Source organism: Camelina sativa, chromosome 7, assembly GCF_030686135.1.
Source record: "Camelina sativa cultivar CO46 ecotype springtype chromosome 7, ASM3068613v1".
Lineage (NCBI taxonomy): Eukaryota > Viridiplantae > Streptophyta > Magnoliopsida > Brassicales > Brassicaceae > Camelina > Camelina sativa.
Window position 1 is genome coordinate 10,617,216 of NC_141886.1, and position 18,421 is coordinate 10,635,636.

The window sequence follows — 18,421 nt, forward strand, 5'->3', positions numbered from 1 at the left end:
ATAATAGAGAAACTCTATAATAGAGATGAATTTTACTCCAACCCACCTCTATTCTCACTTCTAAAATAGAGATTGCTATTTTTTCCTCTATTTATAGAGGACTCTTTTTTTTTTTTTACAAAGATTCCTCTATAAATAGAGGATAAAATAGCAATTTCTATTTTAGAGGTGAGAATAGAGATAGATTGGAGTAAAACTCATCTCTATTATAGAGTTCCTCTATTATAGAGGAAAAAATAAGAAAAACCATTGGAGATAGTCTAAATGCCACGTGATCTAGTTGGCGAACAAATGTTCTTTGATTTTTTAAATAGTACACGCATCTAAAATCATTTCAGTCCTTGCAATCATTGAACCGTAGGTGATCTGGTTTCCGTAGTTGTGGTTTATTGATTCAATTGACTGCATGAACGTTGTGGTAGGAGCCCAAACAGGTTTTGAGTTATGTTAGAGAATCCAGGATTAGGTATCAAACTCATACTCATTTTAGTTTATCATTGTATGGCACATGATCTAGTCGGCTATGTTCACTGTATTTTAGACATATATCTAAAAATAATATAGATTACAACGGACAAGATTAGGCCGTTTGCTTTTCTGCGTTTTCTAATACGATTATGCAAAATTTATTGATTGGTAAACTTTTTGCACAATCGCATTAGAAAACGCTATTAGGCGTGTTAGCGTTTCAATTTTGGTTGGTCCGTGATAAAAACCATAACTAACCTAACCAATTCGTTGCCTACCCCTACTAGCCTTCTTATTTAGCCCGATAGTATCACATTATTTGATGTTTTTTGTAAGTACCTCTAATAAATCGAGTAATTAAAATATAGTAAAAAACCTGTAGATCTTAACCTTGTAACAGACGCATTACAGTTTAACAAAAGATGTAGCACAATGGTTAAGTCAATTATCTTAACAATACGGTTGAGTTACATTACGGCAAGGTACAATATCCTTCCAAAAACAAAGCCCGAGACTCCAAGGGGCGGACATAAAAGGAGAACCTTAAAGAAAAAGGGCCAAGTGAAGCAACCAAGATAAGACCAGTTTCTCTGTTTTTTTGTAAAACTCGTAGAGAATAAAGATCTCTTGTCTTCCAATGAGAGAGCTAAGAAAAAAGGTTTAGTAAATATGTAAAACTGAAACAGTAAACAATTTACTAAATCGAGATTTATTAGATTACTAAAAAGAATGGAGAATATTATAATATAAGTCAGGTAAACTGTTAGCGATTTGGCTATACAACGCAAGATCCTAAGTCCTAAGCCCTTTCTTCTAAACCAAACAAGTCTAGCAAACCAAAAAAAAAGATAAAGAAAGGGCAAGCATGGTGGAGATTTTCCCAAAAAGTTTGTTTATTATGGTTTTACTTTCTCTTAGAAACTACCAAAATATCACCTTCCATTAGCTGGAAACGAGGCTTGAGCCTGTCGGTTCTCGTCTCTCTTAGCCTTGTCGGCTTGAGCCCTTCGTACAGCTAACAAGATCTGCCTTTCATGTTCTTTCAACATCTCATCCAAGTTCCCTTCTCCTGGAATCAATGGTCCTGAGTATTGAATCCTCCCTCTCTTCTCACCATCATAACTCTGTTTTCACCAAATTTTGATCAGCCACAAAAAATATACAAACACAGAAACCTAACAACAATGTAAACACAGTTTTTTTTTGTTATTACCATTATTGGTTCTTTGCTAGAGGATGAGGGGTCATCTTTCCTGAAACCATTAGGTTTCTCAAGCAATCTTTGAGACAAATTGAAATTCTCAGAACCATCTTCAAGCCAGCGTTGATTCACTATAGCATCTCTCATACTTCCAAACTGTGATCCATCTCTAGTAGGTGCCATTGAGTTTGAGAATCTTGACAATTGGGCTGCCCCGCGTTGGACATAGGACCTTTGTGTTCTCAGTTGGCTTGATCCGTTTGAATGAACGTCTCCGTTTGTGTAGACTGGGTACGGATTTTGCGCAGTATTGCCCTTCAGTGGTTCTATCCGGAAGCCATTACCAGAATCTCCCTCAGGATTGAACTTCTCACTCACACTTGTCTGGTTAGTCTCTCCTAGACGTTTCTTTGAAAACGAAAAATTCAAAGCAATCAGATACAAGCATAGGCATACATACACACACACACACATTCATCTGTAGACTCAGAAGTGACCTGTATTGATGTCAGTAATTCAGCATTAGCACTAGGCGCCGGTACAGCTCTGGACTCTCTAGACAACCGTTTCGGTTCATTCTGTTTACTGCTTGCACCTTTCCTTCTGCACGTAAGCAAATTGGGATATATTTAAATGTTGCCGAGATAATGCTGAGAAATAACTTGTGTAAAGGGTTCGTAGATCTGAATTTTACCTTCTTGTTTCCTCCTCTCGAAGCTTGGCATCAAATTCTTTTCTTGGCGGATATCTTGGTAGACTTGACGGCTCGCTTGGAAAAGGTTTTGTTGTGAAAAACTGTAAAAAAGGAATATTGAAATGTATGTATAAGAGACAACGTTACTGATTTGCATTTCTCAATTAAAACATGAAAATTAGACAGGCAGTGAAAAAAAGGTTATTAACCTCGCTTTGAAGGGCGGAGGATGCAGTTCCACGTGCATCTGGTTCTACAGCTAGAAGAACCTCAAGGAAGGCCAAAGCTGAAGGAGGAAGATCCTTAAATGTATCAGCTACACATCGCTTGTATGGATGTTGAGGTTTAAAGATGGTTGCATGCCGCAGCCGTGATCTTCTCCAATACTCCTCAGAAGGTGATCCGCAGAGTTTAAATATCTTGTGCATCTGCTCTACCTATTCATATAAAAACAAAAGGCTCTTTTGATATTCAATTTCTGCAATGACATGTCTATATGCCTTCCTAATATAACATTTGTGCATCTGTTTGGGGTAATCAAAGCCAACATGTCAAATCATTGAAAAAGGGAAATTTTTTTGTAAAAGAATCCAAACCTCGGTTCTTCCGGGCAGAAGAGGCTTTCCAGTGAAAAGTTCAGCAAGTATGCATCCTGCGCTCCACAGATCAACAGTAACTCCATAGTCAGTTGACCCAAGCAGAAGTTCAGGTGGTCGGTACCACAATGTCACAACACGGCTAGTCAGAGGCTGCTTTCGTTGGCCCCGGTAAAAGTTAGAAAGACCAAAATCACCAATCTTAAGATTATTGTTACGATCCAGCAGAAGATTTGAGCATTTGATGTCACGGTGCAACACACCACAGCTATGGCAATGTTCTAACCCAAGCAGCAATTGCTTCATATAACATTTAATCTAGCAAAAAGCATATCAGATGTTACAAACAACTGATTATAACCACACCAAAGTCATTAACAATCGCATAGCATACACACTTAGAGATTTATCTATTACCTGTGCCTGAGAGAACTTAATCCCAGGGGTTGATGCAAGACCTGCGAGATCATGGTCCATATATTCAAAGATGAGATACATACTTCCTGAAGCCTTTGATATGATCAGCCCTTCAAGCTTCATAACATTTGGATGGTTAAGTCGACGAAGGATGATTATCTCCCTCGCCATGAACCGCACACTCTCAGGATCCATATTAGCAAACCGAACCTTCTTAAGTGCAACTATTTGATTAGTTTCGAGATCACGGGCTCTGTACACACTGCTATACGTCCCTTGCCCAATCTGCAAACGAAAACAACAACAGAACCTTAGCATCATCTAAGATTCAAAGACTCCAAATCTAATTAAAAAAAAAGTCACTCACCATCTCCAACTTCTCAAACGAATCAGCACTACGAGGAAGCCATCCATTGATAGCTTCACCAGCAACTGAAACTAACCATGAAGGCCAACCAGCAATAACTTTAGCTGCTCTATCTCCATTACTAACACTACCAATCCTACTCATTCTAGGCTGCAATGGTCCTACATTATCAACTAACTCCAAAACGTTTGCTTTCTGCAACACAGATTCACAAGCTTTCCTCTCAAAACTAATCTCTTTCTTCTCCTCCTCTTCCTCTTCTTCCACTTCCTCATCCGAGAAAGTGTCCTTGGTCTCATCATTAGGTATCAGCCTCAATGTAGCTTCGTTCCCATTCACACCTGCTTCCTCTGAATCAGATTTTTTCTTTGAAGCTTTAGGATTCTCCTTACCAATACTCACATGATTCGTCTCGATGTAATCATCATTAGTTCGTACTCCTTTTGAGCAAATACAACCCATAATTTTGAATCTTCTTCCTTCCTTCTTCACAAAAACTAATTCAACATTTAAAGATTCAACCTTTTTGAAACCCACAATGCAAAGATTTGAACTTTATATATCCGAAACAACACAATTAATTAAAAGAAGAGAGCTTTTTATAAGAAAGAGTCGAAATTTAAAGAACCCAGAAACCAATTCTGGAGGATATATAGAATCCCAGATCGGCAAAGAAGAAAAAGGTGAGAATTCTGTAGATCTAAACGAACCTTTGAAATTTTCAGATCAACATTGTTGATTACGAAACTAGTCTGACTTGGTCAAGTAAAAGAAGAAAACAAAAAAGCTAAAGGAGAGAGAGAGAGAGAGAGAGATCGTAGAATTTTTGTGAAAAGAGAGTTTTTCGGATCTGAGTTGAGTTGGTTTCATTAGTCCTAGAGTTGAGGAAAATGAAAATTGAAATCAGAGGTAAGTGGGTCGGTTGGTTAAGGGTTTACAAAAGGAAAATTTGTGAGAAAAAGGGAGAAAAGAAAATTTAAAAAAAAAAACCAAAATTGGTGAAGAAGGAAACAAATATAAGCAAAAAAAAGCAAAATAATGAAAAAAAAGAAGCAAAATAAAAAGTCAAAGGTCAGCCAGGATCTGGGATATTATTAATATAATTATAAACTACTAGATTTTCTAAGGTAAATTAATTAATTACAAATACTTTCTTTTAAATTTGCTATTTTTTTGAGATAATTGGAGTTTTAGTACATTTTTAAAACTTAATTGGAGAGTTAGGACATTCACTATTTAAAATTGGCAAAACATTTTATTTACAAATGTGGCATTAAAATTAAATATATATATTTTTTATTAAATTACCCCTTGAATCTAATAACTAAAATAATATTCAATATATATATTTTTGTAATTTTTTTACAGATACAAAAAAATCTATGTTTTTTCTTTATATTTTGATATGCATTTTGTGTAATAATATTTGATAATGTTAAATATTTTATATAAATTTTGTATTTGTACACCATATTAATTGTACAAGTGTCCATACAAATTATAGTGTGTACATATATCTGTACAGATGTCTGTACACATTATAATGTGCACAAATATTAAGTGTGCAAATGAATAATAATATACAAGTTTAACCCGTACAGTTCATTTAGTGTACTTATATATATATATTAATATACATGTTTTTATCCGTACAAATGATATATAATATATTCAATATGAATGAAACAAAAATATTTATATGTGTGTAATAAATGTGTACACTAAATATGTTGTACGGATGTCTTTTATGCAATTACCCTTTTGTAATTTTACAATAGTTTTAAAAATCTCCACCTAGCACCGATTACGCCCCGTAAAATCGCTAGGCCCATCCTCTCCGCCTGGATTAATGACTAATCTCCACCTAGCATCCATTATCCGATTATACCGTCTAATCCGATTAATTCCCGCATAATTTTGTATATACCAATTAGTTTTGGAGCTAAATATAAATCAAATATATATATTTCTGTTATTTAGACATTTAAATTAAGAGTTTATGATGTTTTACAATAACTAATGTACAAACTTTTAATTAAAATCATTCTTTTTCTTAATATTAAGTTTTTATGTTTTTACCGTAATTTTAAAGACAATACTATATCTTTATATTTTATTTGATATTTTTCTTTTCATATAAACATAATTATACATATATTTAGTACTATATATTTTTAATTTACTATTAATTTAATAAAATAACCCAAAAAGTAGTCCCCGTTTAATCTCCGATTTTTTTGCTAGGCGCTAGGCCCACCGCGACCGCCCGACTAGCGCCTAGCGGTTTCTAAAACTGCATTATACCCCACTTTCTTATCTATCTCACAAATAATAAAATTCATCTATTTATCTAATTATAAATAGTAAATGTACTACAATTCCAATTAAGTTTTGAAAATGTATTATTTTGCCAACAAACCTTTTTTTTTTTTTTAAGTTTAGATTACCCTAGTAGTTTTGGTAATATTGTCCATTGGGCAAGCCTATGCACTCCCAATAGATTAAGCAGATGCGGTAATTTGTTCTGAAAATATACCTAAAAAACGTGACTTATTAGAGACGTCTCACGACCTAATAGAGTCACAAACCCAAAACCATATTAAGGCTAATTTTTTTAAAGGATACATTACTGTTCACCTTTACTACTACGTTAAGGAAATATCAATGACATTTGAAGGCCAAAAATTTACATATTATTATCGGGTGGCAAGCACATACTTCATCAGCTTTTGCCTGGAATCGGCTCTGTATTTAATATTTACCAGGAAATACATTGAATTTGTTTTTATTATCTTTATACTTGATAAAAGATACACAAACTATTCTAATTTTCAGATTTCCTACCTCTTATGATTACAGTTTTCCAATGACATAAACATAATCGAAAACAATGTTAGACCTTTCTTCTTTCTTTTAAATCTCTACAACAACAAGATGAAAATCTCACAAAATCATATGTTAAAAAAAAAGAATTGAGTTTTACATTCTTAAGTTTCTGTCAAAATTCTCTAAGCATTCTTAAGTTTCTAAAACTAGAAAATATAAGTTTTTGACGAACTTCTGACAACCACAAGAGTTTGACCAAGTTTCAATATAGTTTGAAAATACAACATAATAATTGTTTTATAGATATGAAATTTAAGAAAAACATATTTTACTATATCAGCATATATATATATATGTGATTATTAATTTATGATATTATTAGGACCATATTTTACATGAGGATTTCAAAAAAAAAATTATCTTATTATCTTATCAAATTTTGTTATCTTTTACACTGTCCCGACTTGGGACTAACAAAATTTATTAACTTATAGTGTTTATTAATTTATAGAGGTTCTACTGTAGTTGGAAATTTGAGATGTTCTTCTGTATATGCTTCAAATCTTAGAGATCAAGATGTCCACTTTCGTAGCTATATTCCTATAAAAACACAAGTATTCTTCTCTCTGGTAAAACACAAACCAATGCAAAAGTGGAAAGAAACACAAACACGAGTCTTTTTAAAGTCATTAAGCTTAGATATTTGACTTAATGATTAGCAATCTAAGAAAAACATACAAATAAGACATTGCTTTTTGTTCAAAATGCAAATTACCAATCATCTAAACTGCAATCATCATCACACTTAAGGGGGGGGTGTATTAAAACTATGATTTTGGAGGATTTTATGGAATTTAGAAAATTTGGAATTTTGATAGATTTTAGGGAAGTTGATATGATTTATAGTAAAATTCTTTCAAATCCCACCTAAAACCATGAAATTTGGATTTCTGTATTTTTAACTAAACAAATCCTCTCAAATCCTTCATAATCCCTAAAACTTATTAAAATCCAAATCTACAAACTATTTTGAATATTAAAGTAGATTTTTAAATCATCAGTTCAATAACAGTGGATTTCAAGAGACTTTCTAAAATCCATGATTGAATAACATAGGATTTGTAACTTTTACACAAATCACCTAAAATGTCAAGTTGAATACACCCCTTCTTCTTTCTTATCACTACACGCATGGTCATCATTACCATCAAACTCATACTCATCCAATTTGCGTCTAAAATAGTTGTTTATTAACCATGGTTTATCATCTTTAAAATAACATTTAAAGATTTATGATTTAATATGATCATGCCTAATGGCCGTGCTCGCAAAGACAATATGGATTCACTTTAGTTTAATTTTTATTGTTATCTATCAATTTATATACCTTTGTACAATAAACAATCAATGAAATATGTGAAAATGATTTTTAAAAACTTCTTTCGGTGAAAACTAACTATTATGTAAGAAAATTGGCTCCATGCAGGTACATGTATATAATATATTGTCATCAATTTTAATACAGAACAAAATTATAGTGTAAACAGTTTAACGTCTAACAAGTAAAACAACTTTAGAAGAAAAAAAACTTACATATATTATTAGGATGTTTGTGTATATATCCTTCAGCTTGATTTTAGATCAACTTCGTATAGATACTGAAAAAACAATTAGATATGAGTCGCACATATAATTCTAAAGCAAAGCATACATCTAAATTTAGACAATCATTTTCAAGTAATCCGATATTTCTTTGATACATATAACAAAGTATCGGTATAGTAACAATTAGTAATTTTTAAAACAATATAGCAAAATTCATGCAAAATTCATTCATGAACTGTATTACAATAAAATGAATGAACCCAGAATCATAATCAACTTATCCAATTAATAGAATTCAGAAGGAGATTAACAAAACCCACAAACCCAAAACTAAATCCACGGAACAAGAAACGGATTATCGCTAGGCGCTACAATACACATCTGCTAGGTTTGCGAATTGCAGACTTGGGGGTTTATGTTTCCAATCGTCTCAGTTAAACTAGGATTGAACCCGCGGTATACTGCGGGACAAAAATTTATTTTTATTGTGTTTTAAATATATTTGAAAACTTTTAATTATTAAAATGTTAGTCGAACTGGTATAAATAAAATACAGTAAAACCTCTATTAATTAATAATGCTGGAACCATGACATTTTCTTAATTTATAGTGATATTAATTTATCTATAAATTAATAATTATTAATTTATAGATATATACTTTAATTTAAAAAATTTAAAAATTATGAATTGAGACAATTTTAGCAAAATAAGACTAGACTTTATGATGTTATCAGTTTAGAATTAAATTTGTAATATTTAAAAAACATTATTAACAATAAATTACAAATACTTTATAAAACTATCAAAATGAAGATGGTGCATATGTAGAAATTGAATTTTTTAAAAAAAATTTAGCTATTTTTATGACATGTTATAGAGTATTCTCTATCATTATAGTTTGAAAAGACAATATAGCCAATATTTATAGATGTGAGTTTTAGACGAAAACTCAAAACCATACATATATCAACATATATATATATATATATTTATTTACATGATTATTAATTTACGATATTATTGGGTTTTACATGGAGATTTCAAAGAAATTATTATCTTATTAATTATCAAATTTTGATATTTTTTACACTGGCCCGACTTGGGACCAACAAAATTTATTAATTTATAGTGTTTATTAATTTATAGAGTATTAATTTATAGAGGTTATAATGTATTTGTTTTTTCTTCGACATGTTTTGTAACATCCATGAACCAAATAGGGTGATTTGGGGATGAGTGTCGATCGACACCAGCTTTTCTGGTTCGACCAGATTATTTTATTTCGTGATTTTGGGTTGGTTTGGTTTATTTTGTTTGTCTAAACCGGGTATATAAGTGGATAAGCGATCCAGGTCGAGGGTATTATGTGTTTTGTCGCCGTTTAGAGAGAGTTAGAGGGAAACAAAACTGTTCTTGAGAGTTTGGAGGCTTTTTGTGAGATTATTGGCTTGGATTGAGAGATCTGTTGCTGTGGAGTGAAGACCTTGTGCTAGGAACAAAGGAGAAGGCTTCTAAGGGTTGGATTCATCATTGTTGAGTCAGAATCTTCCTGCAAAAGAGGTGAGTGCTTGACCATGGCTGATCTAAGCCTGAGATCTCTTTTGTTATGGCTGTTCTTTGTTGTTGTGGTGTTTTGCTTGCGCAGTTTGGTTGGTTTCATGTTTCCTTAGGTTCCTGAAGCAGCAGTGCCACCAGAGGTTGGTGGGCAGGTTCCAGCACTGCCGCCAGTGGTAGGTGGGCAGGTTCCAGCGGTACAGCCTGTGGCGGGTTTGCAGGCAGGTGTGCAGCCGGGGGCCGAGATAGTGGACGCTTAGTATGTGCAGATGATGGTGCAGCTGCAGCGAGTGGGAGCGGGGTCTTTCCCGGGAAGTATGGATCCAAGTGTAGCGGATGAGTGGAGGGAGCGAATGGAGTATCTTTTCCAGTCACTTCGGTGTTTCGACCAGTTTAGGGTGGATTTTGGGTGCACTACTTGTCAGGTGATGCACGTGTGTGGTGGAGGTCGGTGACAGCACGGAGGGTGCAGCGGTATATGACTTGGGAAGATTTTGTGAGGGAGTTTAACTCCAAGTATTTTCCACAAGAGGCTATTGATCGCATGGAGGTACGGTTCTTGGGGTTGATTCAGGGGGACAGTACAGTGCGGGAGTTAGATGCAAAGTTCAGTCGGCTTGTGGGGTATGCAGGCCGGGCTTTGGAGCCAGAATCAACTCAGGTGCGGAGGTTCTTGTTGGCTCTACGGGATGATCTGAGGACTTGGGTGCAGAGTGAGGAGTTATGCTACGAGAGCGGAGCTGGTTGAGGTTGCAGCTGGGTTAGAGGATGACTTGAGCTTGTCTAGCCGGGTCTAAGTTGTAGTCCGTGGCTGGAGCGGGTACGAGGTATTCCGGCCCATATCTCTTGATACTTGGTCGCTTAGGGGTGGTTGGTTGTGCGACTAAGTACCAAGATGAGGTGGTGCTCGGGATGCGTGTTGATTGCTTGGATTGTTGTATCTTCTTTTTTTTCTTATGTATTTTTCATAGAGGTTGTGACGATTATGACATTTTTGAGATTAATAAGATGAGTTTTTTTTTTTCTTTATGTTTGACTGTTGTTGTCATGGGAAAAAGGGAAATAGCTTGGGTTTCTATTTTTTTGGGAAGTTTCCACAAAAAGGAGGTTTCCAGAGTTAGAAAGTTTCTAAAAAGGGAAATTTTTGTGGAAAGTGTTGAGGTAGATCTAGTCGGAAGATACTCGATGGCATCAAAACTTGTTTGCTCAAGGACATGTGGGCCCAACTCTTGTGATACCGATAGCTCGATGGACTTTGTGGCCAGAGAGTAGGAGTGGTATGTTGCTTCGGATGACGATCCGAGAGAGTGCTTTAGGGTGACGACCCAAGAGCAGGATTTTTAAGACTCCCTGGATACCGTAGCTGTGAGCCGCGGCTCGGCAGTGAGCCTGTGTCTCGAGGGTTATGACCCGAGAGCAGGGGGAGTGTGTGTGAGTGACTACTTGGATGCCGTAGCTTAAGGCGGTTGGCCTAATAGCGAGCCAGCATGATTCGTTGGTTGCGACCACGGACGGGGGAAGCACTGAGTTGTGAGAAAATAGTGTCTTGGATGTGAGTATATTGGCTAGAGGGAGACCTCGGAGTTTAGTCGGAGGTGTGCGGACTGTTGCGATAGTTGCACAGGAAACCTTGGCTGACGGTGTTCAGTCCGGTCGGAGGATGTGCGGGTCGTGTTGAAGGTGGCACAGAGGCCCTTGACGGATGGATGGTGCTGCGGGATTTGAAGATGAATTCTTGTTGGTGGGGGAGAATTGTAACATCCATGAACTAAAAAGTGTGATTTGGGGATGGGTATTGATAGCAGATGATAGACCAGACATAGTTGCTAGAATTTTCAAAATTAAGTTGGAGTCGCTAATGAAAGATTTGACAGAAAAGCGGTTGTTGGGAAAAACAAAGGCTGGTAAGTATTGTTAATATATATTTAGACTATGATCTATTTTTTAAATTAAATTGAATCCTCCAGAAAACTCTGCTAAATTAGCTATACACTTGCAGCTATGTATACCATTGAACTTCAGAAAAGAGGAATTCTACATGCTCATATTCTATTGTGGATGGATGCTAAAAGTAAGCTACCAACAGCAGATGACATTGACAAGATCATTTCAGCTGAGATTCCAAATGAAGATGAAGATCCAGAACTTTATGAAGTCATTAAAGATTCAATGATTCATGGGCCATGTGGTGCAGCAAATCCAAAATCACCGTGTATGGTTGACGGGAGGTGGTCTAAACTATTCCCAAAAAAATACGAAGATATAACTAAGGTTGGGTGTGATGGTTATCCTATTTATAGGGGGCGTCGTTCAAAACATTTTGTAGAGAAGAGTGGCATAAAATGTGACAATAGGTATGTTGTACCTTACAATGCTAAATTATCTCTTCGTTATCAAGCTCACATAAACGTGGAATGGTGCAATCAAAGTGGTTCAATCAAATACCTTTTTAAGTACATCAATAAGGGTCCAGACCGTGTAGCTGTCATTGTGGAGCCGTCTAACAAAACCACTAAAGAAGATACTAATGATGGTGGACCAACAGATCAAACTGAAAAGAAGAAGAATGAAATCAAAGATTTCTTTGACTGCAGGTTACTTCTTCTAATTTTACAAGATTGTATATCTCTAATTCATTATTAATCTGCGCAAATATCTCAATGGGTTTATATTATACAGGTACATCTCGACATCGGAGGCTATATGGAGGATATTTAAGTTCCCCATCCAGTACAGATCAACCCCTGTCCAGAAGTTATCTTTTCATGTAGAAGGAAAGCAACCAGCCTATTACGATGAAGATGAAGAAATAGAAGATGTTTTGGAACGTGTGGCTAATCAAGATTCTCAATTCATGGCTTGGATGACTTTTTGTAAGAATAATGCTGTTGGAAAAAATGGAAAATCTGCTAGAGAACTCACCTCTGTAGAAATCCCCGGATACTTCACTTGGGATGGGAAGAATAGACAATTCACTAAAAGGAGTAGTGGATTTTCATTAGGGAGGATTCATTATGTGCCCAGAAAACTAGAAGACGAGTATTTTTTTAGAGTGTTACTTAATATTGTCAAGGGTTCAACCTGTTTTGATGACATCAAAACCTACAATGGTGTTACCTACAAATCATATAAAGAAACATGTTTTGCGCATGGGATCATATCTAATGATCAGTTTTGGATTGATAGTCTAATCGATGCAAGTTACTGGTGTTTTGGTGAGTATTTACGGAATTTTTTTGCAATGCTGATTCTTTCGGACTCTCTATCAAGACCAGAACATGTTTGGAAAAAAACATGGAAGCTTCTATCAGAAGATATTGAAAACAAGAAGAAAGAAGAATATAACAATCCAGGTTGGTGCGAGTTCGTTTTTCAATTAAGCAAAGTGCTTTCATCGTTTTGCAATGCATAGTTTTTTTAAGAGTCAACCATCAATTTTTCTTCAATTCTTTACCTAATATTGTTTCCAATGGTTTTTTATGTGTATGTTGTCATGCTTTGCAGATCTTACTTTAACTGAAGCAGAAATAAAGAACTATGCGTTGCAAGAAATAGAGAAGATAATGCTATCTAATGGAGGATCTCTGAAAAATATTGGAGACTTTCCACAGCCATCTACAGAAGGAATAGATAATACCAACTGTTTAATTGCTGAAGAGATGAGGTAAAATCGTGATGAATTAAAAGAAAAGCATGACGAATGGATTCAAATGCTCATAGATGAGCATAGAGGCGTTTCTGATAAGATAACTGGTGATGTTATCAACAATCTTGGTGGGGTTTTCTTTCTATATGGTTTCAGAGGAACAGGAAAAACATTTATGTGGAAGATACTTTCAGCAGCTATAAGATATAAAAGAAAGATAGTACTTAATGTGGCATCCAGTGGCATTGCTTCATTGTTGTTAGAAGGTGGTAGGACTGCACACTCTAGATTTGCCATAGCTCTCATAGTTGATGACTATTCTCTATGTAAAATAAAGCCTAATTCAGATTTGGCTAATTTAATCAGAAAGGCATCTCTTATCATCTGGGATGAAACACCAATGATGAGCAATTATTGTTTTGAGTCTTTGGACAGAAGCTTTTCTGACATTATAGGAGACGTTGAGAACAAGGTATTTGCTGGAAAGGTTGTGGTCTTCGGAGGTGATTTTAGACAAGTACTTTCGGTGATTAATGGTGCAGGACGGGCTGAAATAGTCTTATCAGCTCTGAATGCTTCTTATCTATGGGATCACTGTGAAGTTCTAAAGTTGACCAAGAATATGCGTCTACTAAAGAAAAATTTAAGTGTTGAAGAAGCTAAAGAGATCCAAGATTTTTCAGATTGGCTTTTAGACGTTGGAGATGGTAGAATTTCATAACCTAATGATGGTGAAGCTCTAATCGATATCCCAGAAGATTTCTTGATTACAGAAGCAGATAATCCTATTGCAGCTATTACTAGGGAAATATATGGTGATCCGGCATTGTTAGGAGATAATCGTGAAGCAGAATTCTTCCAAAAAAGAGCAATTTTAGCACCAACCAATGATGACGTCAATACAATAAACCAGTATATGCTAGAGAAACTAGATAGTAAGTTTTCTGATTTATACACATAATTTAAACTTTTAACATTTACATCTTTAATAATTTATACTGTGATTAATATGTTACTAACACATTGTATGCTTATTAATATACAGGTGAAGAAATGGTTTATCTAAGTGCTGATAGCATTGACCCAACAGATTTGGACTCTCTAAAAAATCCAATAATTACAACAGATTTTCAAACAGCATAAAGTTGTCAGGTTTGCCACAGCACAGCCTGTGTTTGAAAGTTGGAGCTCCTGTGATGTTGCTTAGGAACATTGATCCAAAGGGTGGGTTATGCAATGGTACTAGGCTACAGATAACTCAAATGGCGGCACATGTTGTAGAAGCAAGAGTAATAACAGGCGACAAAATTGGTGTTATAGTCTTAATTCCACAGAATGTTCTCACACCATCAGACATCAAACTCCCTTTCAAAATGAGGCGGCGACAGTTTCCATTATCAGTGACTTTTGCTATGACTATTAACAAAAGTCATGGACAATCTCTAGAACATGTTGGATTATATTTACCAAGACCAGTGTTTTCTCATGGACAGCTATATGTTGCGTTATCTAGGGTAACTTCAATAAAAGGGTTGAAAATCTTAATTGTCAACAAAGAAGGGAAGATCGAGAGGAAAAGAACTAATGTTGTTTTCAAAGAAGTGTTTCAAAATTTATAGATTAATGTTATGAAAAGGTATGTCTTTAAACCAATTTAAGCAACACTATGTAATGTTATATTGATCAGCAACTAACTATATATCTTTTATTTTGTAGGTGTTAGCACCCATTTAAATTTATACCTACAGAGTTATGTTTAGTAGACCCAAGGTCAGTAAACGTCATTTGAAAAGATCACGATCATTGCTAAATGTTTTCGTTTTCTTACTTTGCTTAATATGATCTATTTATATTAACATTTATCAACAACTATGATTCCTAATGGAAGCATATTTATAATATATTATCATATATATAAAAATAAATCACAGATGAAATAAAATATCTATCATAACAATCAAAACTGTTGAATAAATAGAGAACAGAATTAATCAAAGTGTCAAAAGTTACTCACCACCATTTAACCGATGTTAAGCCATTATGTGTGCTTGCTAGCCTTGCATTGCTTCCCTCTGGAATTTTGCACCTATAGACAACAACAAATTACAGTTGTGTTTATTATTACGTAACACATCATCCATTTTGATTTTTTCTATATGCAGGTACTTGATCTATTTTTGATTTTTGCTATATGCAGGTTCTTTTACACCGACGGACAAAAGTGAGAAGGCAAACCTAATACGATGATAGCTTGCGCCAATAAAACCAATTTTTAATTCGCAAATACTAAATTTTCTACAAGCTGATTCTGATTCACAGTTGTTTTTCCTCTTTTCCTTTACCCGCTATTCAAAAACTCTGTTTCACATAACTAATTATTTCCAATTACCCAACAGAAATTTCTGAGTTTCAAGAAAATCAGTAGATACAAACAAGCTGAAATCAAAATTACCTCTATCTCGGTGTCTTTATTAAGACAATTTTAAACATAATCCGAATTATAACCGTGATGATGATAAGTATATAACTTCGAAGATCTTCTGCAGCTCCTGAAATCATAAGACTTACGGTTAATTTTCCAATTACCCAACAGAAATTTCTGAGTTTCAAGAAAATCAATAGATACAAACAAGATGAAATCAAAATTACCTCTATCTCGGTGTCTTTAATAAGACAATTTTAAACATAATCCGAATTATAACCCTTGATGATGATAAGTATATAACTTCGAAGATCTTCTGCAGCTCCTGAAATCATAAGACGTACGGTTAATTGAAGACTGTCTATATGGATCTGAGAAGTTATGTACTCCAATACTAAAAATCTATCGATTCCAAAAACAAATTAAGAATATTGATAACTAGGTAAAGAGATCGATTTACCAACCTTAAATAAATCACCCATTAGAATACAATTGGTTTCAACAAGTAGCCGAATCAAATCTATTATCTATCTTAACAACGATTAGAAGAAGAGACACGAAATTGTTAATCGATTTTGTGTAAATGAATCGTTTCTGAAACAAAACGTTCTGTTTTCTGGATTGTTCTTTCTTTATATGCCGCAGATCTAAACTCAAGAAAATATTATTATATCTGTATTTTTTTTTAACGGTAAGATAATATATTTCTATATCTCACCTTTATTATAATAAATGTTCACATATTAAAATTTACCCGTGGTAAGCTATGTTTTGGGTTCTTTAATTTAGTTTCTGCAACATATTTGCTTTTTTTTTTTACTTTATGCAATCCTAAAATTTTATTAAGAAAATTTATATAAAATAATTTAATACATTTGGATATCTCTAAGAAAATGTATATAGTTCAGCAAATTCATAAATATATATATATATATATAGTTTGTTTGATTAAAAATACTCAAAACATATAATGTATATATATATCCAAGTAACATATGTAATTATTTTGAAACTAAAGAAAACTTACTCAAATATGTGAAAACAAATAGTGAAAGAATAATTTAGAAAAAGGAAAAAAAAACAATTACCCCGTGGTGTACCACGGGTAGATCCTAGTTTGATGGTAAACTCCAAACACGTACTATACCATGGACTGAAGAAGTCAACATTACTGTCTTTTTAGGATGTTTTACTCACACTTGTCATTTGCCTGAAAAAAATAAACAAACGAAAGAAAAAATTTCCAAATCAATAATAATAATAAAAAAGTAAACGCCTTACAAATCAAAGACATGAATCTTTACCACTAAATCATCAGCTCAAAATTACAAAACCACTTCTGTAACTACCAAATTTTTATCCTCTGATCCAATCCATCTTCTGATCCTCCAATGAGATGTATATCCATATTAGTGAGGCAACAATCGTTTTAAAAGACTGTTACACACAAAACAAATAGTCATTAGTGTTGTACCAAAGATATAGTTAAGAAGATACAATGGATTATGGTTAACACTCAAACAAAATCCTGCAAATACTTTCACACTCAAACATGAACCATCATACTAAAAAAAATTATTATATTAGAGAAAAAGAAAAGAAATTAGTACATTTTAGAGTAATTACATATCCAAACGTAAGTTCATATCTCATATTTGGCACTACAAGATAGTACTTTTTGGCAGCCATTTCTCTCGATTAGTGGTTGGATATGCGGTTGTAGGTCTGAGTTGTGAGTGTTGTGATGTTTTGTTTGTGAAGGTAGTATTTATAGATTCCAATATGCTTGATGACCAAGGAATTTACAATGTACTTATTCAAAGCGAGATTACAATAATCTTTGTGTTATTAAAACAGTAATTTTGTCGTTCAATATTTAGTTTCCAAATCTATATATATAGAGAATTAAATATTATTCTTGATGGTAATGATATGTATTTGTTTAGGAATATGAATTAAATCGGCTGATATTAATGCATTTTATTTTAGGAATAGGCTGATAATGGATAGAATCATTGAGATTTGTAGAGATTATAGTAATAAGGTGTGAGAGACTATGGTAATAAAATATAATTATAGTAACCGATTTCTCAAATTGTAGTAATTGTGTAGATTTAAAGTGTTTAGGGATCAATATTGCAAAATAGAAATCTAAATAATCAAAATTAAAAGGGTAGAACCCAAAATGTACTTCAAAAATGTATATATAGATTGTTTTCCATAATTACTATTTAGTGTAGTAGATAGTAGCAAAGGTTTGTGTTTAATCCGTACTATATGTTGAAATGAATGATGTCGAGGGAGAAAAGGGAGATGATGTGTGGGATGAAGAGGAAAAAATAGAAAAAAAAGTCTTTTCTGACATTTACGATTTCACGTGTTGGGAAAAAAAAAACTTTGAAATCATTTTGTGACACATCCCAATTAAGCCTAAATCCAATTTATGAAGATAATTAAATGGCTTTAAATAATGAGAACTATTAAACATATAGATAAATTTGCTATCTTTAAATTTTTTATATTAATCTATAAGTGAAAACAATTAATTAGTGGAAGCCTCCTTGACTCAGTGACTGGCTTAGGGTTCATTAATGCTTCTACACCAGGAGATCTGGGATTCAAG

The 18,421-nt window shown here is 33.9% G+C and overlaps 2 protein-coding genes and 2 long non-coding RNA genes across 5 annotated transcripts; 1 reads left to right on the forward strand and 3 right to left on the reverse strand.

Moving 5' to 3' along the window:
- Positions 1-1,161: 1,161 nt before the first annotated feature.
- LOC104700907 (putative serine/threonine-protein kinase At1g09600) lies at positions 1,162-4,761 on the reverse strand. Of its 2 annotated transcripts, XM_087458134.1 has the most exons (9): positions 4,454-4,732; positions 3,744-4,240; positions 3,377-3,661; positions 2,960-3,277; positions 2,573-2,800; positions 2,364-2,464; positions 2,167-2,272; positions 1,682-2,077; positions 1,162-1,592 (listed from the first exon to the last, which is right to left on the reverse strand). In XM_087458134.1, the coding sequence occupies exons 2-9, from the start codon at positions 4,203-4,205 to the stop codon at positions 1,401-1,403; spliced, it is 2,088 nt and encodes a 695-aa protein (XP_087314260.1). In that variant the 5' UTR covers positions 4,206-4,240; positions 4,454-4,732; the 3' UTR covers positions 1,162-1,400. The 2 variants fall into 2 exon arrangements, with proteins under 2 accessions (XP_087314260.1, XP_087314259.1); XM_087458133.1 differs by having other exon boundaries at positions 3,744-4,761.
- A 2,215-nt stretch (positions 4,762-6,976) lies between these two features.
- LOC147941153 (uncharacterized) lies at positions 6,977-8,250 on the reverse strand. Its single transcript, XR_015560849.1, has 2 exons — positions 8,163-8,250; positions 6,977-7,169 (listed from the first exon to the last, which is right to left on the reverse strand). It is a non-coding gene; the product is annotated as an uncharacterized LOC147941153 (long non-coding RNA).
- Positions 8,251-11,432: 3,182 nt separating this feature from the next.
- LOC147941154 (uncharacterized) lies at positions 11,433-14,519 on the forward strand. The gene is made up of 7 exons (XM_087458399.1): positions 11,433-11,634; positions 11,730-12,324; positions 12,410-13,083; positions 13,235-13,394; positions 13,533-14,083; positions 14,132-14,311; positions 14,422-14,519. The coding sequence occupies exons 1-7, from the start codon at positions 11,433-11,435 to the stop codon at positions 14,517-14,519; spliced, it is 2,460 nt and encodes an 819-aa protein (XP_087314525.1).
- Positions 14,520-15,331: 812 nt separating this feature from the next.
- On the reverse strand, positions 15,332-16,073 carry LOC104700908 (uncharacterized). Its single transcript, XR_753668.3, has 3 exons — positions 16,026-16,073; positions 15,829-15,925; positions 15,332-15,462 (listed from the first exon to the last, which is right to left on the reverse strand). It is a non-coding gene; the product is annotated as an uncharacterized LOC104700908 (long non-coding RNA).
- Between the last annotated feature and the right edge of the window lie 2,348 nt (positions 16,074-18,421).